Below are 25,361 nucleotides of genomic sequence, written 5' to 3' on the forward strand. Positions count from 1 at the left end.
AAATGTGGCAAGAAAAGTCCTAAAATGGGGCAAAACTTACTTAACAACTATCTCGCTCAGCAGTGGAAATTTTGCGCTCAATGGTGGAGCTAAATCAAGGATTAACTATAGTCCTTGATTTACGACCACAACATCCATTGCTAAGCGATGCAGTGTCATCACCTAACTGTGCCCGATTTTACGACCTTTTTTTGGCCAGGGTAGTTAAGCAAGTCACACGGTCATTAAGTGAATCTGGCTTCTCCCACTGACTCTACTGAAGGCAGCTGAGAAGGTCACAAATGGGGATCGTGTGACTGCAGGGATGCTGCAACAGTTATTAAATACAAGGATGAGTCACAGGTTTTCAGTGGCATTGTAACTTGTGACAGCCGCTAAAGCAATGGTCGTTAAGTCGAGGACTACCTCTATAGCAAAGATGACTGCAGTTTCTTTTCTTCTGCCTACAATGGTGCCCAGTTTAGAAGCCCCTCCAAATCCTTCCCAACAGAGAGCAAGGTATGCTCCTACCCTGGAACCACCTTTTTATTCAGCTAATGTTTCTCAAAACTCTACTAGAATTTCACCTTGTTCTCCCATTTGCAGTACTCACATCAGGACTTTTGAGTGCCATTTCCACCGCTAAGCCCGGGCCGAACCCTGTTAAGGTTTTCACATTGGTTGACGTTGGAAGAGGTCTTCGGCACTGTGTAAAGGCGGAAAATGCCAGGGATTTTAAGTGCTGGGTGTAAATCTGTCTGTCTTCGTTCTTGACGGGTTGCAGCAGATACTGACAAGGAACAAGCTAAGCACCAGACAGACAGACAGACAGAGAGAGAAATGTCTATTAATCTAGGCATACTATTTCTTTAGCATGTGGCATTATCATACATGTGTTTGCAGTACATATATTAGCATTTCCCCTAGATTAAAAAAAAGCACACTAAAATACGAATATTAAACAGATCTATATTCGGATACCAAAGTCTAGGTGATCTAAACACTGAAGTTCAGCATCGTTTATATCAGGGCTCTCCATCTCCTAGTCTGTGAACTGGAACTGAGCTGCAGCATGCTAGCAACAGGACTGCACAAACAAGCAAAGCTCCATCCGGGGGATGCAGGCAGCACACGAAATCGTGCCCCTTCCGGTCCGCAAAAAAAACTTCTCTCCACGGAACCGGTCCCTGATGCCCCCAAAAGGTTGCCACTGGTTTATATGAATGAAATCACATACTGGACCAGTGTATGTCCTCGGCTTACAGCCAGTCACGATATGATCTACCCCTTGATGTGGGACCCCAAAGTCACACTTTGGGAGGGGAGGATGCTATGCCCCATTTAATTAGTGAGTCCCAGGAGATGCCATATGAGGTAAGAAACCTATTCAGGATTTGAACTACCATTCCAGCAATGGAGAAACCCTGGGTATATACTGCAGTGACTTCAGTGCTATTAAAAAATGGAGAGAGGAAATGTACAAAAAAAAAAAAAATCCCACATTCAAGCATCTCAGAGTTTGGTAAATTCCTTTTTCTCCATTATTTTCTTCACCTGTATTTTACTGTGATTTTTAATGAGGTTTTAGACCAGAGGTGGTATTCAGCAGGTTCTGCCAGTTCTGGAGAACCGGTAGCGGAAATTTTGAGTAGTTCGGTATACCCGCTCTGCCTGGCCCCGCCCCCATCTACTCTCTGCCTCCCAAGTCCCAGCTGATCAGCTGGATCTTCTTTTGCTGCCCTGAACAGGAGAACGGCGCTGGAAAGCAGGTTAGCGGGGTGGAGAGGGAATGGGGATTTTACAGTATACTCCTTATCTTGAGGGACTGTTTGAGATTCATTATGGGCTGGGAATGAGCATAATTCTCAGCACTCAAATAAAACAAGAGTTATTTTGACTAAGTGTGTGCTTAATTACGGTCCCAGGAAGCCTTGGTCAGAACAGGCATAGCCCTTTAAGTCACTGACCAATATACCCATTGCAATGCAAGGAAAAGCTCTAGCACGGATGTCAGGACTGTCACTGTCACCTATATCAGGGATCCGCAACCCTCCAGCCGTGGATCACTGCTCCGCAGTCCACACAAGTGAGTGAAACTTACGTGTGCGATCTAGGTACCGCACAAAACCACCCTCAGAGGCTTACTTTAATTCAGTGGGTTACCTGAACAGCCACGATGTTTCTAAGGTGAGGAGGAAGGTTTTGGATCATTTCTAGAAAGCAGCGGAGAAGACCAAGAGTCCAGACATTCGAGGAGCTGTTCTCTTCTTTCTTTTCATATGTGAAAGGATCCACAATGTAAACAACGATGGCAGGCGGGTAGGTGACGGCATGGGAATCTCCATCGGTGGGAATGCCGACTCTGTCCCGTTCCATAGTGCTGGAAGGAGATTGCAAACAGAACTGCCGTGAGATGCAGACAGTTTCTCTCTTGTATGGAAATAAAACTCCTGTGCAATGCTTGCCATTCAACAAGGCTGACTTGTGCTCCTCCCACATAAGAAATTGAGTTGCCGAACCTCCAATGGTGAGTACAGAGAGTCCTTGACTTACAACCACTCATTTGGTGACTGTTTTGAAGTTACTACTGCCCTGGGAAAAAAAATATTTATGACAGTTTTTCGCATGACCATCCTCGTGGTCTTGTGATCAAAATTCAGACACCGGGGCAACTCGCCTGTATTTATGACGGTTACAGCGTCCTATGGCCAGGTTGCTCCCCTTTTGTGACCTTCTCACAAGCAAAGTCAATGGGGGAGCCAGATTCACTTTGCAACCGTGTTGCTAAGCCAACAACGACAGTGATTCACTTGAACAACTGTGGCAAGAAAGGTCGTAAAATGAGGCAAAACTCCACTTAGCAACTGTCTCGCTTAGCAATGGAAATTTTGGGTTCGGTTATAGTCGTAAGTCAAGGATCATCTGCGTGGTGGCGCAGTTGTCAGAATGCAGTACTGGAGGCTACTTCTGCTGACTGCTGGCTGCCAGTAGTTTTGCAGTTCCATTCTCACCAGGCTCAAGGTTGACTCAGCCTTCCATCCTTCCAAGATCAGCAAATGCGGACCCAGATTGTTGGGGGCCATAGGCTCATTCTGCAAACCACTTAGAGTAGTCTGTTTTGTAGAGAAGGGGACGGCAATCCTGACCCACCATCCCCACCTCCCTCATTCCATCTACCCCCAACTGAGCAATTTAAGTGACACTCTCTTTTATCCTGACAAATTGGGAAACGGTCCCTTTCTCTCAGTTTACTGCTTGTTGAAACCTCACTGCCTTGGCAACTTTTCAGCCCGGGTGCGTATATGAGCAAAAGAGAAGAATGATACACAGACAAAAGAACTCAGCCAATATGTGAACCAGGTTGTGTCTTCTCATTCTTCAGTGTAGGTTTCTAGGCAGTTTGGAGAAAGAGTTAAAATGCTGTACAGGTAGTCCTCGATTTACAACAGTTTTGTTTAGTGACTGTTTGAAGTTACAACGGGGCCAGAAAATGGCCATTATGACGGTTGCAACATCCTCCCATGGTCAGGTCATAAAAATTCAGATGCTTGGCAATTGGTTCACATTTACAATGGGGTGATGGCCCAGGGCGTGGCACAAAGGAAACACAGTCAGATAATCAGTAGGAGTCCCTTTATTAGCTCCAACTTTGCCCCCAATGTCCTGGTTACCTTCTGGCTCAAGAAAAACTCTCCCAGGAACAGCCTCTGGCTGCAGAGAATCAAGTCCAAAACATGGTCAACACAAACTGTAACTTTTGAGTCCAATCAAGCCAAACGGAGGTAATTAGTTTGGCAGGGCAGGAGCAAGAATTCCACCAAAACTCAACGCGGTTGGGAAGACTCCAGGAACACAGGTAAGCAACGACAACACAAGATAAAGTTACGCTTGCTCCCAGCAGCTGCCGCACACAGCCTGCCTTTCTTATAAACTGTCTTCCCAGCTGTGGCTAATGAAGGGAATCGGGGCCCTTTCCTCCCCCGTAAGCCACGCAACCCCTTGTTGCTTTTTTCTCCGTTCCTCCCTGCATGCCCTAGGATGAAGAGGGGGTGGAGGCCTGGGTCTTCCTCTGAAGTCCCTCTCCCTTGTTCTACCCATCCCCTGCTCTGCCCAGCCGGACTTTGCCCTTTCCCAGTTTCCTCCACAGCCAATGGAGCCACACTCCCATTCCCTGTCAGCTGTTGGGCTTCCTCTTGGATTCAGACTCCGACAGGGGCATGACAGACAGTTGCGGTATTCCAGAGTCATGTGATCCCCCTTTGGCAACCTTCTGACAAGCGAAGTCAATAGGGAAGCCAAGTTCACTTAACAACCGTGTTACTAACTTCACAACTGCAGTGATTCACTTAACAAAGGTGGCAAGAAAAGTCCTAAAATAGGGCAAAACTCACTTATAAATTTCTCAGTAAACATACATTCTGGGCTCGATTGTGGTTGTAAGTCGAGGACTACCTGTATTTAAGAACCCTAAATAAACCAGGGGACGAATAATCCAGCCTAAGGAATCACAGGAGCAGGCATTAAGGAAGCCGTCCTCAGGAAATAATAACAGATATTAGTAGACTATTCACTTATTTTCACACTAAGTATCCTTCTTGCACACATCGCCTCTTCTGCATAGGTAGCATGATGCAGAATGGCAAGAGGAACACAGCTGCAGAAGTGTGAAGGCACAGGCAAGCTCATGTTTAAAATCTTCCACTGCTGAGTATATTTTAAAGAGAGACAAGGCAACGTGAATCTGGTTTGAAGAGTCGGAAGCTACAACTGAACATTCAGGCTCAAAGTCCTTGTAGGTCATGAAGAGTACTTGGCAAAGCTAAGCCAGTCACGACTCTGGACTGTACTGTGATCATAAAACTGGGAACAGGGAGAACATGTGTAAATACTTTGGACTTCTTGGGGAAAAGTTAGGATGAGTCTAAGTTTTAAACATCAATATAGGTAGACTTTAACTTGCAATCATCATCGGGGCCAGAATTTCTGTTGCTAAGCCAAGCGGTTATTGAGCCGTGCCTCACTGCCCACTGCCAGGAATTCGATCCTAACCGGCTCAAAGTTGAGTTAGCCTTTCATCCTTCTGAGAGCAGTAAAATGAGGATCCAGACTTTTGGGGGGCATAGGCTGACTCTGTAAACCACTCAGAGAGGGCTGTAAAGTATTATCTAAGTGCTATTGCTATTGGGCTGCTGTAACCATCATAAATGCATGCTGGTTGCCAAGGACCTGAATTTGGATCATGTTCTCCTGGGGATGCTTCCAACAGTTGTAAGTGCAAGGAGTTAAGGACCAATCATAAATCACGTTTTTCACTACTTCTGTAACAGGTCTATGACAATTCACCATAACCAACTCACCACAGCCAAGTTGCCATGGGATAATTCACCACAGCTAACTCACCACAGCCAACTCGCTACAGCCAACTCACCATGGCCAACTTGCTGTGGGACAACTCGCTGCAGAACAAGAGTTACACTACTATCAAAGAAATGGTGGAAAAGAATCATTAAAGAAAGGATGAAAAAGGAGGGACAGAATGAAATGCGAATGGCTAAAATCAAAACAGATTTTTTAAAATTTTTTAAATAATTATGAATAGAATGGTTAAATTGTCCCGCATCGAGTTGCTCCGTGGCAAGACAGTGGCGACGAGTTGTCCCACAGCGAGTTGGCTGTGATGGATTGTCCCATTCCGTGCCGTAACTTCGAACGGTCACGAAACGAATGGATGTAAGTTGAGGACTACCCGTTCATCGGAGCTAGCTGGAATAAAAACTTTACCTTTCGGAAACCTCCGGATGCGGCTGCGTCGGGGCAGGCAAGACTTCCCCAGTTATGGCTGCCGCTTGCGGCAGGTGCTGTATCCCTGCCTGCCCATTCTGGACGGCCGTGGTCTGCGTGGAAAGGGAGGAAGGAGCGGCGCTGTTCATGCTGCCAAAAGGTGGAAATGAAGAGGGCTTGCTGGCCGGCATCGTGCTACCCAGGCTGGAAGAAGAGGATGAAGCAGCAGTTGTGGTCAAGGTGGAGCTGGCAGTGGTGGTAGCGGAGGTGATGGCACTGCTCGAATTCATCGGGACAGCAGCGTTACTGGCGGTGGAGGATGGAGTGCAGCTGCCTGCAACCTGAGGCTGGGTGGAAGCAGGATGGCTGGTGGGAGGAGCGAGGCTGGACTGGGAAAGCAAGGAATTGTCCAATGGCTGTGTAGCAAGATAAGGACCTTGAAACAGAAAAAGGCACACAGAAATCAATGTCTACGGAGAGTCTCAACCGCCCAGGTCACGGTGGTCCCAAAGGTGCTTTTTTTTTTTTTTGCTTTTTCCAAAAGGCAACTGGACTTTCCTGCTTTTCCTTGAAAATGTTTCGCTTCCGAAGAACAGCAGCGATACTCCAAGAGGCCCGGTTGAATCAGCAAAAAACCAAACCATTGATTTCTAGGTCCCAAAGGTGCTGTTTCCAAAAGGCAACTGGACTTTCTTCTGAAGAAGTTTCTTGGATGAGAAATGAAGTATTTTCAAGAAGAAGAAGAAGAAGAAAAAGAACAAGTCCAGTTGCCTTTTGGGAAAAGCACCTTTGGGACCTAGAAATCAATGGTTTTGTTTTTGCTGATTCAACCGGGCATCCGGTGGTATCATTGCTATTTATTTAAACCAGGGGTCTCCAAACCTTGGCAAGTTTAAGACCTGTGGACTTCCATGCCCAGAATTCCCCAGACAGTAACCAAGGTTTGTTTGGAGACCCCTGATTTAAACGAAGCATCCATTCAGTTGAGGGTGCTCAAAAATTTTAGGTTGCAGGAAAAATAAGCCAATCTCCAAACCGGATACATTTTCATGAAGGACAGCTTACCTTACTCCATCCATTTTTCCACTTGCAATTGTGAGCTGGAAACCACCCACCAGCACACCCCCAGCAGTCCCCGTGAGCTACGACGACCCAAACACCTTGGTACACAGCCCCAAATGCTCTGCAAAGCTTTGCATTTTTGTGGCAAACATGCAGGATATTTCGGGGGGGAGGGAACAGACAAGGAGCTGGAAATCAAAAACAACTTCTCAAGTTTTTGGGCTGCAGCAAAATATCACCCTCGGAGCCGTAACGTATGTACTGGACACAAGATGGCAGTATCATTTCTCTTGCACATATGACTAGCAGCCTATCGCCATTCTCAATAACAGCTGTGATAAAAGCCACACGCAGGAGAGGTGCGTCAAATAACATGAATAAATTTGCCCAAGATATCGGAGTGATAAGTCTGCACAGCCAAGGGCAGGGATGAGTTTGCACTTTCGAATGCCAGTATCGTAAAATGTTCAACGCTGTTCCAATTACTTGTATTTTTTTTTATTTATTTTTTTGGCAAACTTGATGGAGGGGTGGATGAATGGGATAGGAACCATACCCAGATCGTATCTGCAGACTTGAGCGTAGAGTTTGAGCCTAGAAAACGATTCCTTGTTGGCGTGAGCCGTCTGCGAGAACCACTCGGCCACCGACTTCTCAGAGAGCTTGTTTGAAGCGGTGGATCCCACTCGCATGATCCCGTCTGGCAAGAGTTTACAAATGGGCCGATGCAAACCGAGTTTGCAGGACTGCAAGAGAAGAGGGAGGGGAAGGAGGGAGGGAAGCATGGTGAATGCAAAGAGCTGGCGACAGACTCTTGCCAATGGACTCGAAAGCCCAACCTGCTGGACCGACCCAGGCTATCCCTAACCATCTTAAGAGAGCATATGCTGGGGAATATAGAATGCAGGGAGTCCTCGACATATGAACCTAATGGAACTTGCCTATGCCGTAAGTCACGACAGTTGTAAATTTTACAATCTTACTTGTGGCGGTCATTTGGCAAGTTGTTAAGTTAATCTGTAGTTTTTAAATGAGCCAATGGTTCTTTATGCCCAAAAAAGTTAAAGTTGCCAATGGTTCAGTTTTGCTCAAAAAACGGAAATGTGAAGTGTTTTTATTGGGGGTGGGGAGGAACAGACATGTGGTCACATGACACAAGATGCTGCAAATGGCCACCAATGTGGCCAAGTGCCCAAAATTCGGTCACGTGACTGGAGGAAGGGGAAGGACACCATCAGAACGTCAAATCTGCGTTGTAAGTAGCCGTAACTTTGAATGGTTGCTAAGAGACTAGCCGTAAGTCCAGGGCTACAGGTAGTCCTTGACTGACGACCACAACTGAGTCCAAAATGAAGGTTGCTAAGTGAGAAATTTTCTTATGTGAGCTTTGCCCCCTTTTGCAACTTTTCTTGTCACAGCCATTAACTGAATCATGGCAGTTGCTAAATCAGTCATACAGTGGTTAAGTGAATCTGGTTTCCCCATTGACTTTGCTTGTCATAAGATTGCAAAAGGTGAGCCCGAGACTCTGCAACTGCCATAAGTATGAGTCAGTTGCCAAGCCTCTGAATTTTGTTCACGTGACCATGGGCGATGCAGCAATGGTTCTAAGTGTGAAAAAAGGTCATATGTCACTTTATTCAATGCTGTTGTAATTTTGGACAGTCACTAGATGAACTGTTGCAACTCAAGATGTCTACCTCACATACTATTCTGACCGAACCCTGTTATCAGCAAGAAACTCAAACCTTAACAGCTTTAATCTACAAATAACTTCTTTGTAGATAAAAGATGGCTTGTAGCCAATTAGTCCAACCAAAAAAGCCTTGGCAGAATTCTTCAGATAAGCCGGAGTCTCCACACACAATGCTGGGTCCTTAGAGCATTTTTGCCTTTTGCAAAGGCAAAACCTTTTGAAACCAGGCTTATATTCCCTGGAGGGAGGAGCCATTGCATTGCATCCTTACTCCCGAGTCGCCTATGCTGCTCCAGCTGTTCTCTTCTACGAAGCATCCTGTGCTTACACGCACTTGGCACAGGCTTCTTGAGAACCTCCTCATCACTGCTGCCAGCTCCCACAATCCCTGAAGGCAGCAGTCCACTCTCTGATTGTCCCGGCCCCTCATCCGATTCCTCGCTCTCCTCCACCGTCCGCACCTTCTGCCGGCTAACCACAACACATCCTAAATGTGAGTCAGTTGTCAAGCATCTGAATATAAGTAATGTGACCATGGAGAAGCTGCAACAGTCATAAGTGTGAAAACAGTCATATGTCACTTTAACTCTGAACAGTCACTAAGTGAACTGTTGTAACTCGAGGACTACCTCACATCCTAAATGTGAGTCAATTGTCAAGTATCCAAATATAAATCACATGACCATGGGGATGCTGCAATGGTCATGTGAAAAACGGTGATAAGTCACTTTTTTCAGGGCCGTTTTGTAATGTTGAACTGTCACTAAATGAACTATTGTAAGTCAAGGACTACCTGTACTGGTAAACAGAAACAAGCGCCCTTTTCACTAATTAAAGCCTTCCCCAAATTTACTGTTTTCGTCAAACAATGCCAAAAGTCAGGACGCAGGTGGACAAACAAGCAAGAGAGATGAATTTAAATGTACTTTAAAATTTACTCTCTAGTTTACTTTGGCAGCCTTTGAACGTCATTCTTTGTTTGCCTGCTTTCGAGCAAACCTTTGCAACTGAAATAACGCATCACGTTCTATGGCAGTAATTTAGGTTTAGAAATTATAGCCTTTGATGCAAAGGGCTTTCTCGCTCACTCTCAAATTATACTTGATTGCTTTTTTTCCATTTTGCTCTTCCTTGCTGTGCGTGGTAAATAAATGTGAATATGAGGAGACATAGGCACAGCTCTCTTGGATTGAAGGCCCCCTTGGCAGGGTATAATTTAGTCCAAGGGTATGTTAGAAAAAGTTAGTAGGATATTGTCTCCAACGTTTCATACAGGAAGTCCTCAAGATGCAACAGCACTGAAAAAAAGTGACATGACCGTTTTTCATACTTGCAGCCATTGCGGCCTCCCCATACGTGATCAAAATTCAGACACTTGGCAACCGACTCCTATTTATGACGGTTGCAGTGTCCCAGGGTCACGGGATCCCCTTTTGCGACCTTTAGACAAGCAAAGTCAATGGGGAAGCCAGATTCACTTAACAACCCTGTGACTAACTTAACAACTGCTGTGATTCACTTAACAATGGTACCAAGGAAGGTTATAGAATGGGGCAAAGTTTACCTGATAAATGTCTCATTTAGCAAAAGAAATTGGGTGCTCAATTGTGGTCATAAATTGAGGATTACCTGAATTATGTTGTCACCTTTTAAAATAATTTTACTGAAGAAAATGTCACTGTATCTCCGTCTCTGTCTGTCTGTCTCTCTCGTTACATTATCATTACCTGTTTTCCATGGGCTAATTTTTCTAATTTTCAAAGCCATAAATTATAAGTTCATTTTTCCTGTTTTTCAGCAAAAAGTCCATAGGGGTTTGTAGTCCCTGCAACTGAGGTTGACATCTTCCAAAATCAATGGAGTAATCATGAAATAAGCCACCACACCTTCAAAATACGCAAATTGGAAGCATGTTCTATTCATACCAGTGTTTCTCTACATTGGCAACTTGAAGATGTGTGAACTTCAACTCCCAGAATTCCACATGCTGGCTGGGGAATTCTAGGAGTTTAGGTCCGCACACCTTCAAGTTGCCAAGCTTGAAAAAACACTGGTCTACTCCACAAAAAATTAGACTGTAATATTGTGCTTTACCAATAGCAATAGCACTTAGACTTGTATACTGCTTCACAGTGCTTTACAGCCCTCTCTAAGCTATTTACAGAGTCAGCATACCGATATAAAAGAATTGACCCAGACAGTACACTGTTCTTTAAGCACATATTTTATGTAAAGAAAAAACCAAGAGTATGTAAAACTTTCAAATTCTGAATGCATGCATGATGGATCACTTACTTTGAAAGGCCTATTATTGTATAATGTACATCTCATGACTATTTTTGCAAGCTAAGTATTGCGAGCTAGAAAACCGCTCCACTTTGAACATGGGCAGGATTCACACAATATACTTGGCTAGTTCACCTCAGGACCTGGGAGCTGAGAGCTCCAATGAGCACCCTATTTATTATTCTGCTTGCTTAATTAAGTTGATTTGCTTCGTTGCCACACAATATTTACAAATTCAGTCTGTCTGGCCTCGTTAATAATCTGCCGTGTGTGGCAAAATCCTGGAAATTTAGATTAATTCAGTAACTGAATTAAGAAGCTGTGTGATTTCAACCATCAAGAAACTATTTAATGTGACAGGTAAGAGTGTGCATCGTGCACCCTACAGTAAAACAAGATCAAATCAAACTACTTTCACCTCCCATCCTTAATAAACCCGGGAATAATACTGTAGTGTGCCTGTTAAGCTCAAATGTTTTGATATTATTGACTTGCTAATAAACTGGAGGGAGAGCTAACAGGGAGGTGAGTCCAAAACATTTTAAAATACAGGTAGCCCTCGATTTACGACCACAACTGAACCCAAAATTTATGTTGCTAGGTGAGACATTTAGTAGATTTTGCCTCGTTTTATGACCTATCTTGCCACAGTTGTTCAATAAATCACTGCAGTTGTTATTGTTGGGTGAATCCGGATTCCCCATTGACTTTGCGGGTCAGAAGGTCACAAAAGGAGATCACGTGACCCCTGGCACACTGCAACCATCATAAATATGAACCAGTTGCCAAGTGTCCAGATTCTGAACCATTGGGGATTCTTCAATGGTTGTAAAAGTGTGAGAAATGGTCACGTTTTTCAGTGCCGTTGTAACTTTGGTAACTAAACTAAATGTTGTTAAGTCAAGGACTATATATTTAGGGAAGTCTTGCAATCATGGCCTTCTGGAAAACACAAAGAGTCCAGCATCCCCAAGTTACAAGGTTTGTAGGAGGGCAGTACAAAATTTAACCACAGGATGGCACCTTCATAGGATGCAGCTTTTTATCTTCCTCGACCGACCATCCATTTTAGTTGCTTTGTTCAAATAGGGCCCTGCAGGACTTTTCACTGACAGCTGGAATGTAGGGGTTGATGGATGTTCATTTGGGGTAGGGGGGGTGGGGTGGATGGGGGAGGGGCCCTGGAACTCCCATGCCCTTAAATTCCTCACCTCGTATATTGCAGTGAGGTCTCGAAAGAAGTTCTTCGCTCCATTCAGCAGGGCTTCGTTCTCCGGACACACCACCACGTAGGCGATGTCCCTCTGAGATCCGTAGGGCTCCAGCATCAGCCTCTCCCAATATGGTAAGGCAAAAGGCGACAGCACCAAGAAGTCATAATCGTGCCCCAACAAGAAGGTTGGAATGGGCAGTGGTTCAGGAGACTCATCCGTTCCTGGGGAGGAAAAATAAAAATAAAAATAAAATATATGGACTGTAATTTTGTCGCTTGTAATCTTACAATTTATATTGACTGTTTCCCAGTATGATTTGATTGCTTATTGTACCCTATGACTATTATTAAGTGTTGTACCTGATGATTCTTGATGAACGTATCTTTTCTTTTATGTACACTGAGAGCATATACACCAAAGACAAATTCCTTGTGTGTCTAATCACACTTGGCCAATAAAGAATTCTACTTTATTCTAGATAGTTTTCTTCCCAGGTGTCCTAATGGAGTGGGAATGTAAAACTCGTCCATTACACCTTCAGACGGGTTCCCAAGTTCACAGAAAGTTGCCTGTGTGATTCTGAGAACTGTTATTCCAATGCATCTGTGGAAAGCGCCATATCGCAGTCTAAAATTTTCCAAGAATCTAATTCTAGGTCCACTGATGGTTTGGGATTTTGGATTTTCTTTATATTCCGCCTATATAAAATGCCCATCATTTGCCTGACCCAAGCAGGCAATTATTTTAGAGCAGAGGTCTCCAACTTTGGTGACTTTAAGACTTGTGCACTTCAACTCCCAGAATTCCTCAGCTAGATTTGCTGGCTGAGAAATTCTGGGAGTTGAAGTCTACAAGTCTTAAAGTTGCCAAGGTTGGAGACTCCTGTTTTAGAGGGTCTGACCACAATCTATGAAATAATGTTGTGTGGATTGTTATTTTGCTTTCTGAGGTGGCAACACAACATTAGACCTGTGGCCAATTCCTACAATGTATTTCTCACATTTATATGCCTTCAGTGTTCACACCCCTGGCAGTTTTCATGTCCAATATCTTGCCACAGTTCTGTAACTACCATTTAAACTATTTCCAAGATTATTTTTCTTTATAAATAAAAGCTAAGGTAGTTTAAAACATGCACCCAGCACCCAGTCAATTAAAGCAGAGCCTCCAACCTTGGCAGCTTTAAGACTTGTCGATTTCAATTCCTTGCTGGCTGGGGAATACTGGGAGTTGAAATCCACCACTCTTAAAGTTGCCAAAGTTGGAGATCCCTGGATTAAAGGATAGTCATGTTTCATAGACAATGTTTACCGTAAGAGCCTCGTCCAGCCATTTTATGAAACTGTTGCCACGTCAGGGGACCTTGTACACCCCAAGATCGAACGGTTCGTTTTTTCTGAATGGCATCCTGAAGAACTGGTTGGAGCGAGAGCAGCATGCGAAGGACGTCCTGAGAACATTGCATGCTCACATCTACAACTGGAAGGAAAAGAAGGTCATTCAGATGAATTGGGAAGCAGAGAATTGATCGTTGCTTTTAATTGTTAACAGGTACGTTTCTAAAGGCCTTATAGCTCAAGAGACAGGATTAAGGAGCAGGAAGGGGGCATTTTCAGCTTTAGAAGTCCATTTCAGGGAGGGAGAGAGGGAAGGAGGGAGGGAGGGAGGCAGGGAGGAAGGAAGGAAGGAAGGAAGGAAGGAAGGAAGGAAGGAAGGAAGGAAGGAAGGAAGGAAGGAAGGAAGGAAGGAAGGAAGGAAGGAAGGAAGGAAGGAAGGAAGGAAAACATCTCAGGGACAGTTGATTTCACTATCAAAAATTCTTCTTGTCAGTAATTTTTTTCTGGAGGTTCCAGAGAAATTGGCCTTCCTATAATATAAACCATGTAGAATTATAGGAAACAGATCTTGGCCTTTTTCTGTGTGTTCACATACCTGTAGAGGGTTATTCTATCCCTCCTCTATCTATTTAAAGCTAACACAATCTGGTGACACTGAGCGAGGACTTGAAAGGGATGACCTTTCCCACAAGTTGGAACAGGGAGAAAATTAAGCCAGAAAGTCCCAAGACGATCCCTGATTAATTACAATGCAGCCATTACAGCTGTCTCTGTGGAAATTTCCAGGATCGAATCAGGATCTCCACTGCAAGCCTGCTATTTCATGACAGGAATTTCTTCCAAATTTCTTCCCCGCCCCCTCCCCCCCCAAAAATATCAACTTTCCCTTGGCTGTTGACTGGAGAGGGCAAGGATTGTTCTCTAACATAGCACATTTTGTACTGTAAATCTTATATCAATTTGAAGCAATTTAATACGTTATTCAGACTTTGTTCATCAGAATCTATACCAGGGTGGGCAAAGGAAGAGAGAGACTTGAACTGGAGACTTGAACTCCCAGACTTCCTGAGCCAGCGATACTGGCTCAGGAATTCTGGGAGTTGAAGTCCACAGGTTGTAAAGTTGCCAGAGCTGCTCACCCCTGATATATACAAACCAAGATCTGACTAGTTCTTTAAAGTTATACGGGACTTACAACCACAACTGAGCCCAACATTTCTGTTTCTTAACAAGGCACTTAAGTGAGTTTTGCCCCATTTTGCAACATTTCTTGCAGCAGTTGTTCAGTGAACCACTTCGTGTATTAAGTCAGTAACATGGTTGCTAAGTGGATCTGGCTTCCCTGTCGACTTTGTCAGAAAGTCGCAAAAAGGGATCACGTGATCCAGGACACTGCAACCATCATATAAATGAGTCAGTTGCCAAGCCTCTGGATTTCGATCATGTGACCACGGGGAGGCTGCAATGGTCTTAAGTGAGAACAAAAACCGTCATTTTTTTTTCAGTGCCATTGTAACTTTAAACGAATGATTTTAAATGGAGGATTGATTGCCTGTAAATGGACCAAATGCGGATAACTGAAACAGATTATTCTGTGGACTGAAGGATCCCAAATCTTAAAGTTGATTAAATACCATTCCTACATTTCTCTTTGTCACTGGGGTTCCCAGGACAGGTAGTCCTTGACTTACAACAGTTCCTTCAGTGACCGTTAGACGTTAAAACGGCACTGAAAAAAGTGACTAATGACCATTTTTCAAACTTAGGACTATTACAGCATCCCTGTGGTCACATGATCCAAAGTCAGACACTTGAGAGCTGACTTGCATTTATGACAGTTGCAGTATTCCAAGGTCATGGGATCCCCTTTTGCGAGCTTAGGACAAGCAAAGTCAACGGGGAAGCCAGGTTCACTTAACAACCGGGGTTACTAAGTTAACAATGGCAGTGATTCACTTAATAACTGCGGCAAGATAAGTTGTAAAATGGGGCAAAACTCACTTCACAACTGTCCCACTTAGCAACAGAAATTTTGGACTCGATTGAAGTCATAAGTCAAGGACTATCTATTGCCCACAGGGTTTTTTCCAGCCAACTCTGTAGGTTAAACAGCTCTTACATTCCTGAACTTGACCAGAATTGTATATGAAGTGGTAACTTCCCATTGAGATGACACAAAAAACGATAATTGTTCAGGGTTCTGTTGAGGACACAGAGGCTGCAGAACACAACTGCTAAAATTGCTTGTGAGGACATCAGTAGCAAATCACATCTATGTTCTACTCCAGGTGTTCATAATTTCTTTTCCTGGTTTGCTTTGCAGTTTAGTGATAGTATCAGCTTGCATTTTGTTTCTGATCCAGATTTGTTTTTATTATATTTTTACTTTATTGTTCCATATTGATTTTATCACACTCCAAGAATTACTTTAGGGCTGTTTATAAATATTTTATTAGATATATATCTCAATAAGGTAGGATACATAATGCTTCGTGTTTCCCCGGAAAAACAGCTTCGCCAGTTTAAGCTGGGCTGAGAGAGGAAGTGATTGGAGCTTCTCTGACTGAGGATGAATTTGAACCAGGTCTCCCCAGTGCCAGAAATGCTTTCAAAAAAACAGACTGACTTTCTATTTAAACCTAAATCAAATACTGTCTTTTAAAAAACATGAAAAGTAAAAAATGATTCCACAGCTAACTAAATCTTTTATACTTCTCCTACCAACTGTTACAAGTTTTTCTATACAGGCAGTTCTCCAGTTACAACCGTAATTGAGCCTGGTAATAAAGATTGTCATGATAGTTGTAAAACATGTGACTGGAGGTGATTTTATGATCTTGTTTCCAATGGTCACTAAGCAAACACCACAGTTGTTTTTGGCAAAACTGTTACAAATTGCATTAATATGACCGTGTCCATAGATGTAGGCCAGTGCAGTGCTGAGAGCCCAAAATCTGGTCACAGGACTGCCAGAGGAGGGTGTAAAAATTGGGTTGGAAGTCCCTTTTGGGGATCCGTTGTAACTTTGAATTATCATTAAACTACTGATTGTAGATCGAGGACTACCCGTACTTCATAGTACGTTTTCTGCTGTGCTTGTCTTATTGAAGATGCATGGACTTCAACTCCCAGCATTCCCCCATCCGGCCATGCTAAGGAATTCTGGGAGCTGGTTTGCAAATCTTTAAATTGCAAGGTTGAGAAACGTTATTCTAGATCAACGTTTCTCAACCTTATCAACTTTAAGATGCGTGGACTTCAACTCCCAGAATTCCCCCAGCCAACACTTACTGAATTCTGGGAGTTGAGGTCCATGCGCCTTACATTCAATGAGGCTGAGAAACACTGATCTAGAATAATGTTTCTCAACCTTGCAATTTAAAGAGGTGCAGAGCAGCTCCCAGAATTCCCTACCAAGGCTGGCTGGGAAATTCTGGGAATTGAAGTCCACCCATCTGAAAGTTTGCCAAGGTTGATAAACACTGTTCTAGAAAATTAGGAACAGATAAGCAAGTTGGAGAATAATATTTGTAGCTTAGGGTTAAACTGTGAGATCCCGGTGTTCTCTGAGCTTGGCTGTTTTCTTGCAGACATTTCATTACCAAAGTAGGTAACACCATCAATGCAAGTTTTTTTTTTTTGGCCATTTGTCATCAACCAACTATTCACATGAGCCACGGTGGTACAGTGGTTAGAATGCAGTACTGCAGGCTACTTCTGCTGGCTGCTGGCTGCCTGCAATTTGGCAGATCGAATCTCACCAGGCTCAAGGTTGACTCAGCCTTCCATCTTTCCCAAATGGGTAAAATGAGGAACCAGATTGTTGGGGGCAATATGCTAACTCTGTAAACCACTTAGAGGGGGCTGTAAAGCAGTGTAAAGTGGTATGTAAGTCTAAGTTCTATTGCTATTGTAAGTCCATGTTTTACATGGGATTAAAAGACGTTCTTTTATTCGATCGGCAAACTGAGGCACTTACCATTTCGTTTCGACCAGTGATGCAAACAAGTACTCTTCACAAGCGCTTCGTCAACCTTCCCTCCCGACATGTTGTCCATAAACTGGCGTCCATGTTCCAATGCGAGATAGCAGTCGTAGCAACAGTCTCTTTCCTCGGCCCGCACCAGATTGCCCGCGGCGCCAACTTTGGGCAAGGGGTCTTGATCGGCTGCTCCAAATGGCGAAAACAAGTTGGTGCACTGGTCTTGCAGCAAAAGTATCAGCTCGTCGGGAAGTCGGTCCATCTCCTTCAAGCTTCCACTCTGCTCGACAGAACCAGCGCGAAGTGTCTCGAAGCGCTTCTCCGCTTCTTTGCCGCATTCCGAGTTGCGGCCCAAGATGTCTAACTCATCCTCAAGGAACAATCCCGAGCTGTTGCCAAATTTCCGGTTCATGACCGCGCTGAATCCGCACGTACACCTGTACTGAGCTTCCTGGGTTGGGTCTGGAATGTAAACTCCGACGTCAGCACCTTTGATGTTCATGTTGCAAACACAAATGCAACAGCTGTCAAAGTTACAGTCTTTGAAAAGATTCATCACCGATTCGGACAGAATGAGGGTCACATAGAGGCTGTGCGCCTCAGGGATTGACGGGACCGTCGCTGGCTCGACTGAGTTTAAGGGCCTACAGGTGGACGGGGTCGAGGCAGGAGAGTACAAATCGGAATTCTCGTACTTGACGGAGCCTTGCGCGCTCGCTGGCCCACCCGCCCCGCGGGGAGTCCGAGGTGTCCTTGGAGTTCGGGGAGTTGGAAAGCGAGGGGTGGAAGGGGAAGGAAGGATCCCAGTGCCGCTGTTGCTTGGCGGGGCATTGCTGGGGGGCATACCAAATGGGGTATGTGTCTGCGGAGTGTAGGCAGGGCCATATTCTTGGTCAATGGTGCTCCCGTCCCTGGAGAAGGAAGGGAAAAGCTTTTAACTCAAGACTTTCAAACAGTATGCATTAAAGCTAATTTAGTTTACTTTATTGTCATTGTACCTCGTACAGTGCAATTAAATACCATCCTTCAGTGTACATTATGACTATGAAAATAAACATACACATCCTTCATATTCTATACACTGAATTGAAACCCCCTGATATTGCATTAATATTGCACTATACAGTAGAATTCAGTAGAGTTACTGCCCTGGGATAGAAGCTGTTTTTCAGCCTATTTGTCCTTGTTTTTATTAACCTGTACCATCTGCCAGGTGGTAATAGTTCAAAAAAAGGGTGCCCAGGATGAGATGGATCTTTGAGAATGTTCTGAACTTTCTCAAGGCAGCAGGAGCTAATAAGCAAAGCATAATTATAAAGAGTTATACAGGTACTCTGATGATCATAAGGGAGCCTACCAAAGACAGGTAGTCCTCGACTTACAACCACCACTGAGTCCAAAATTTCTGTTCTTAAGTGAGACACTTGTTAGGTGAATTTTGTCCCATTTTACAAACTTCCTTGCTGCAGTTGTTAAGTGAATCACTGCAGTGGTTACGTTAGTCACACGGTTGTTAAGTGAATCCGGCTTCCCCACTGACTTTGCTTTTTAGGAGGTCACAAAAGGAGCTTATGTCACTGTCACACACACACACACACACACACAGAGGCACTGTGACCATCATAAATATGAATCAGTTTACAAGAGTCTGAATTTTGATCATGTGACCAGGGGCATGCTGTAACAGTTGTAAATGTAAAGAGTGATCATAAAGTCACTTTTTCAGTGATGCTATAACTTTGAACAGTTACTAAGCGAACTGTTGTTAAGTCAAGGACTACCTACCTGTACAGTCATAAGTCATGATGGTCATAAAGTGAGTCATCATGTGACTGGACCTGATTTCATTGTTCTTTTTGAATCAGTCATTAAGCAAAAGCCACAGCGGTTAAGCAAATGCCACGGTCATTAATTGAAACCATGGTCCGTTATAGAGAGTTGATTGCCGGAAACTGGAAGTAAAAGCTGGTTTCTGGCAAAGATGTGGTAAATCATGATCAAATGATCATGGGATGCTGCAAATAGCCTATGGGTTGGCTGTGAGTACGACTAGTTTTAAGTCGAGGACTAACTTAAACAGCAAGGAGATGGAACAACGAATTATTCCACATCTCCTTGATGTGTTAAAACAGCTTAATATATGAATCTTACATTAGTTTCTGTCAGATACTTTTAATTTTACAGGAATGCTATATTTTTAGTGCTTGGTGCGCTAGTTTGATGAGAGAAAATTATTATTGTTGGTTATTGACATTAAAAAACAAGCAAGCAATCTCAAACATTGATTGGAGAACTCGTAATTTAAGGATCTTTTTCAATGGAACAAAACATTTATACACATTTTTTTCCTATAAATGAGAAAAATACCGCGACACACATGCACACGCTCCACATACCCAGCACTATCAGACTTCCAAAAGTATAGAGGAATTCCTGGTTTGTCTATACTCTTAAGAGACTTCATGGCTTATTAAAATTGATAGTATTAAGCACCCCCAAGATACTCCTTATACTGCAATCAAATTGTACATGTTAAATATTTTTAATAACGATGTTTAAATAGAGAAAAAACAATAATAAATTACGGTTTGACATAAAGAAAAGAAGGACTAGGGGTGACATAATAGCAGCATTCCAGTATTTGAGGGGCTGCCACAAAGAAGCGGGGGTCAAATTGTTCCCCAAAGCACCAGAAGGCAGGACAAGAAACAATGGATGGAAACTAAACAAGGAGAAAAGCAACGTGGAATTAAGGAGAAACTTCCTAACAGTGAGAATAATTAATCAGTGGAACAGCTTGCCACCAGAAGTTGTAGGTGCTTCATCACTGAGGTTTTTAAGAACAGACTGGACAGTCCCTTGTCTGAAATGATGTAGGCTTTCTTCCTTGAGCAGGGGGTTGGACTAGAAGACCCCTGGGGTCCCTTCCAGCTCTATTCTGATTGACATAAATGTGAATTAGAGAATGCACTTTCCAAGTGTCGTCATCACTGACAAAGTGCTCAATATATAAACAAACCTAAGCCTTGATAAAATGTATCTGGATTCCGTAAAACACAGCCATGCTCTCAGACCAATCAATACATTTGTCAGAAGACAATGTAATTTTGATGAAATACTTTTATTATCTCACCTTAAAGAAACACTTACCCTTCTTTAATGAATGGCATCGTAGGTCCTGGTGGAAGCAAATCCAACTTGCCAACGGTCCAACTCTGCCGATAAACACACTCCTCTGGCAGTTTGATGGCAGGGAGACAGTGGCTTGGGAGAGTCTTCAGTGGGGCGAACATGGAACATCCCATGAAAGCTTGACTGTTCTCAGGCTTATAAACATAGGAATAATCCTGAAACACACACCAGGAAGATCATTTGAAAAGAGCTAAGGGTGGAAAGTTTAAACAGAAAGACTCACTGATTTAAGTTTTAAATGCTTGTCTACTTTAATGATCAGTTGTCTCATGTCCTCACTTAGTGATCGGTCTCTTAATGGACGTTCAAAGGTATGACAGCCCCCGGCATAAAAAGTTATCCCAAATATGCTTTTCAAAAGGCAGTTGGACTTTTTGCTCTCTCTCTCTCTCTCCCTCTCTCTCTCTCTCTCTCCCTCTCCCCCTCACACACACACACACACAGAGACGAAAATGTTTTGTTTCTCATCCAAGAAGCAGCTTCTTCAGGACTGAAAAAGCTTCTTGGATGAGAAGCGAAACCTTTTCCAGGAAAACAACAACAAGAAAGTCCAGGTGTCTTTTGAAAAGCACCTCTGGGACAACCATGACCTGGATGATTGAGAATCTCCACAGACATTCCCTCAAAAGCTACTTACCACCCCGGTCCCCAAAATGGCTATTGAAACGTCCCCTGTGGTCATTGATGTTGCAGTGCCCATCGGGAGGGGGGGGGGAAAGGGGCTTTGGGAGACCTGGGGTAGGTAAGTCTGAGCCTGAATTAGGCCTCCGAGGGCCTCCCCCACCCAAGGCAACCTGTGCTCCATTTAAATGACCTGCACTTTCATTTAACAGCTGCACCGGGGAGAGCAGGACCCGTGGGCTGTTAATCAAGGCCACCTTGTTTTACAACCGTCATAACATGGGACCATAATGTGCAAGCTCTATTAAGGACGACCTGCACTGGAGGAAAAATAAAAATACTAGTTAGTGGAAGAAAAATGCGCTCCTCTCTGAGTGTAGATCATGGCGAATCTCTCATTTGTGGCAACATCTGTTTTTTTCCCCCCACTGCCAATGCACCTCCTCCACACAAAATGCATTCACCTCATAACTGATACAGGCAGAAGCGAAGTTAATATTTAATTTGAAGGCTGAAAAAAGTCAAAAGTTAATCAAACAAGCTGTTGTCACAACTAATGAAACGTGAGTCCATTTTCACTGTGCATCCAAATAAAGCTATGAAAAAATCTCGTAATGCTGGGAGGGAGGTGGGGGGGAAGAAACCCACCAAAATGAATTCCAGGAGGGAAAAATAAATAAATAAAAAGTATTAAAATGAACAATCCTGGCTGTTTCAGAAGAAACATACCATTCAAAAAAAACATTGCCTCTGACAATAAACAAACCAACCCAAAAGCTGTTAAATTGTCCTCCTCTGTCATTTTTGTAGATCAATCAAAACTAGACAATATAACTAACGTTCAGGAACATCCAAAAGGAATTCACAAACCTTTATTTCTGTAGGTTTTGGACTACAGAATCCCTCATCCACTTCAATCCTGAACTGAAGGCCACCAGTAACACCATTTCCTTCGAGGATTGTTCCGCCGGGTGTGGTGTCCATGCTGCCATACTCCTTATTGTTCATATTCATGGGAGAAAATCCCATAATGTGTTGCTCCAAGGATGGTGGCGTGGGATACATTTTATGAAGATCAGCTGTACCTGGTTTAGGTTCAAGTTATTTTAACATGTTATTTTTCCTGCCACATGTCAGGCAACTTAAACAATACAGCTGCTTTTGTGAAATTGCCTTTCTGCATGTTTTATTCTTTTGTCTTATGTTGAAAGGATACTGAGGCCTATGAACTTTGTAAAGGGTGTTTTTGCAAAGCTAAAGCGCAGACATTTTGAAATCAGCCTTTTTAGGACTTCTACATCTTCCAATGGTTACACCTAGCCATTTGCAAGCCAGATCACAAATAGCATTAAATTCCATAAACCCACAATAGTGCTCTCTCTAGTAGAGACCACCAGAATAATCCCTTTAGTAGAGACCACCAGAATAAATGTTATAAATAATTGTCTTTTTAAAAAAAAAGTTACATAAGCTTAAGCAAAAATTGGACAAAAATCAAGAACCTTTCTTCCTCCCTCCCGCCCTCCCTTGTATTTGCCACTCATCTCACCACCAGGTAACTCTGAGTGGCTTACAATTATCCAGAAATAAAAAATGAAACATGATAAAAATGTTAGGAAAAGGAGCTATCTCCTTTTCCCTTTCATTTTCCCAAACCATTAATCACTAAATGTGTCTTTTGCACTGAAGATTAAATATTGGGGATTGCTGCTTATATCTGTTTAAATCATTTCCTTTTGTCATTTTAAATTATTCTTTTAACTCTAGAAATTCCAAAGGTGCTTTTTCCAAACAGCAACTGGCCTTTTTTTAGTTATTTTGCTTTGAAAAGGTTTCGCTTCTTATCCAAGAAGCTTTTTTAGTTCTGTAGAAGAGGGTTCTTGGATGAGAAGAGAAACATTTCAAAGGGAAAACAAAAAAACATGACCTGGATGATTGAGAATCTCCAAAGACAATTCTAGAAATCATATTCTAAATGTGCTTTGCTGTGTTGTACGTTATGAATAAGGGAATCATTTCTGCTTAAATTTAGTTAATCTTCTGTTATGAAAATATACTATTAGTTTTGATTTTGCTGTCTATTCTCCAATTTTGGTCTCCCAAGCTTGTATCAACAACCAATTTCATTTTTCCTTGGCAGAGCATAATTTATTTTTGCTGCTGTCATTAAATATTTTAGTAAATTATAATATTCTTCATGTATACATCATGTAATTACAGTATTCCTAATAGGAATATTTATGCTTTGAGGCCAAATTTCTGTATATTTTGTTATATTTCCTTCCAGATACGTTTAGATATTTTTGCACAAACATTATGTGTAATAAAATGTTCAAAAGAATATTTTATTACATGTGGTGTTCGTGCAAAACTATATGGCGTTTCCAGCATTTATTATACATTATTTGTCCATCTTGGCAATCTTCGATGGAGTTATATGCCCACTTTAAAACATTTTATACCAATTTTGTCTCAAATTATAGATTGAGTGAATGTTATTGATTTTTTTCACAGCTCTTCCCACTGTTCCACTGTAATTACTTCCTTCAAGTTTTGCATCAATTTTTAATTTGTTCCATCTCCATGACATATTTCAGTAGCAATTTATAAATATATCCTAGGAAATGTTCTTGACTCATATAAATGCTTTGAATTCTGTTATCCTTCTCAAGACCCATTCTTGAGTCTTAAGGTCATTATTCTTTCGGCAATTTGTAATTTATTAACTATGGTAAATTCCTATCTTTATTAAGCAAATTTATAAATACATTAATTATGGTAAATTCCTATCTTTATTAAGCAAATCTTGCCGTGTCTGATTTTTTTTTTGAGGCTGAATGTACCATACTAGCATAAATACCTAAAACTTGCTGTAGTTATCCTTTACATAAAAAATAATTGATGGTGATGTTAATGGTCAAGACCTATCCTTATTCTCACTCAGAAGATTCCAATGCTCTTGTTGTGTTGTGCTAGTTGTGCCTTCTTCGTAAATTCTGTGGCCTCCTCCAACACTTCTGTTCGTAGAAATGATTTCAGCTCTCGAAGTTTGTTTTCCAATCTTTCTTTCAAAAGCCCAACTGTAAAATTAATCTGTCTTATTCTTTCATTGAGAAGTTGGAGCTGTGCTTTCTGCAGGATGTTTTCTGCCCTGCGTCCCTTCACTGTTGAACACAGGCGCAGGCTGTTGGGGATCAATCTGTGTTGTCTGCATCTCAAAAGCTCCAAATGGTTCCCGTAGTCTGCCATTTTTCTGGAAATCCGTTCATATTCCTGCACCGTTCAAAGGGTGTTCATTCCAAAGTGTTCATTCCAAAGTGTTCATCTCCAAGACTGGAATTTACTTAGATGGTTGAAAAATTTACTTTCTATATGCTCAGGTACTAATAAAGGAGAATATTTGTAACTCATGACTGAAATGAAGGTTGCTTGGTGCTCTTGAAGCTTGGTTGTTTTCTTGCAGACATTGCATTACCCAAACTGGGTAACATCAGCCTAGCACTGATGATGTTACCTAGTTTGGGTAATAAAATATCTTCAAATAAAACAAGCAAGCTCAGTGAATAGGCTTCCCCAATGTAGTGTCTTCTAGTTCAATTAGACTGGAACCTTCATAATCTTCTGCCAATGTGAGAAAGCTGTCCTAGAACAGCATTTTTACAATGGAAACTGTTTTGTTGTGTTTTCATTTTAGTTGGTACTGTATCTACTTCCATGATAAAGTTTCACATTATCAAACCACAAAGATAACCCAAGAAAAATTGTAACACTACAAAAAAGCAACTTACTTATGCATGACAATGGGTCCAGGTTTCCAGCTTTTGACTCTTTGCAACTAGACTTGTCATCTGTTCCATTCAATATTCTTTTAGATCCCGGCTAGGAATGAAAGAAAGAAAGAAAAATAAACATCCCCCAGGCGTAGGTTCTAAATCATAACACTGGACAATTTTTTAAAATGTAAAATAATTAACCCTTTTATTTTTAAATGCAAGCAAACAGCTGAGCTAATAAAACAGAATATCATCCAAATCACATTATACATTAAAAGCTTCAATTATCTGCATATGTTCCGTTGACAACATCTGGGTAACTGCATGGCCATTAAATTTGAGAGTAAAACAATGAGAAAATTTATCAGCATCTTCCCTAGGACCACATGTCATTAATTAAGATGTATGGAGCAGCGGTCGCCAACTGGTGGGCCCCGG

At 42.5% G+C, this 25,361-nt stretch overlaps 1 protein-coding gene across 2 annotated transcripts in view; it reads right to left on the minus strand.

Annotated features, from left to right (window-relative positions):
* MED13 (mediator complex subunit 13) overlaps positions 1-25,361 on the minus strand; it is a 145,795-nt gene that overhangs the window by 18,686 nt on the left and 101,748 nt on the right. For both annotated transcript variants that reach the window (XM_026710143.2, XM_026710142.2), the window contains exons 13-22: positions 24,939-25,029; positions 22,021-22,235; positions 20,488-20,684; positions 17,335-18,248; positions 13,330-13,497; positions 12,016-12,239; positions 7,379-7,568; positions 5,761-6,196; positions 2,143-2,359; positions 593-784 (exon numbers count right to left, since the gene is read on the minus strand). In XM_026710143.2, the coding sequence (XP_026565928.2) occupies positions 593-784; positions 2,143-2,359; positions 5,761-6,196; positions 7,379-7,568; positions 12,016-12,239; positions 13,330-13,497; positions 17,335-18,248; positions 20,488-20,684; positions 22,021-22,235; positions 24,939-25,029 (2,844 nt within the window). The remainder of the gene's footprint in view (positions 1-592; positions 785-2,142; positions 2,360-5,760; positions 6,197-7,378; positions 7,569-12,015; positions 12,240-13,329; positions 13,498-17,334; positions 18,249-20,487; positions 20,685-22,020; positions 22,236-24,938; positions 25,030-25,361) is intronic.

This window comes from Pseudonaja textilis, chromosome 1 (assembly GCF_049901715.1).
Source record: "Pseudonaja textilis isolate UNSWEBS1 chromosome 1, rPseTex1.2, whole genome shotgun sequence".
Lineage (NCBI taxonomy): Eukaryota > Metazoa > Chordata > Lepidosauria > Squamata > Elapidae > Pseudonaja > Pseudonaja textilis.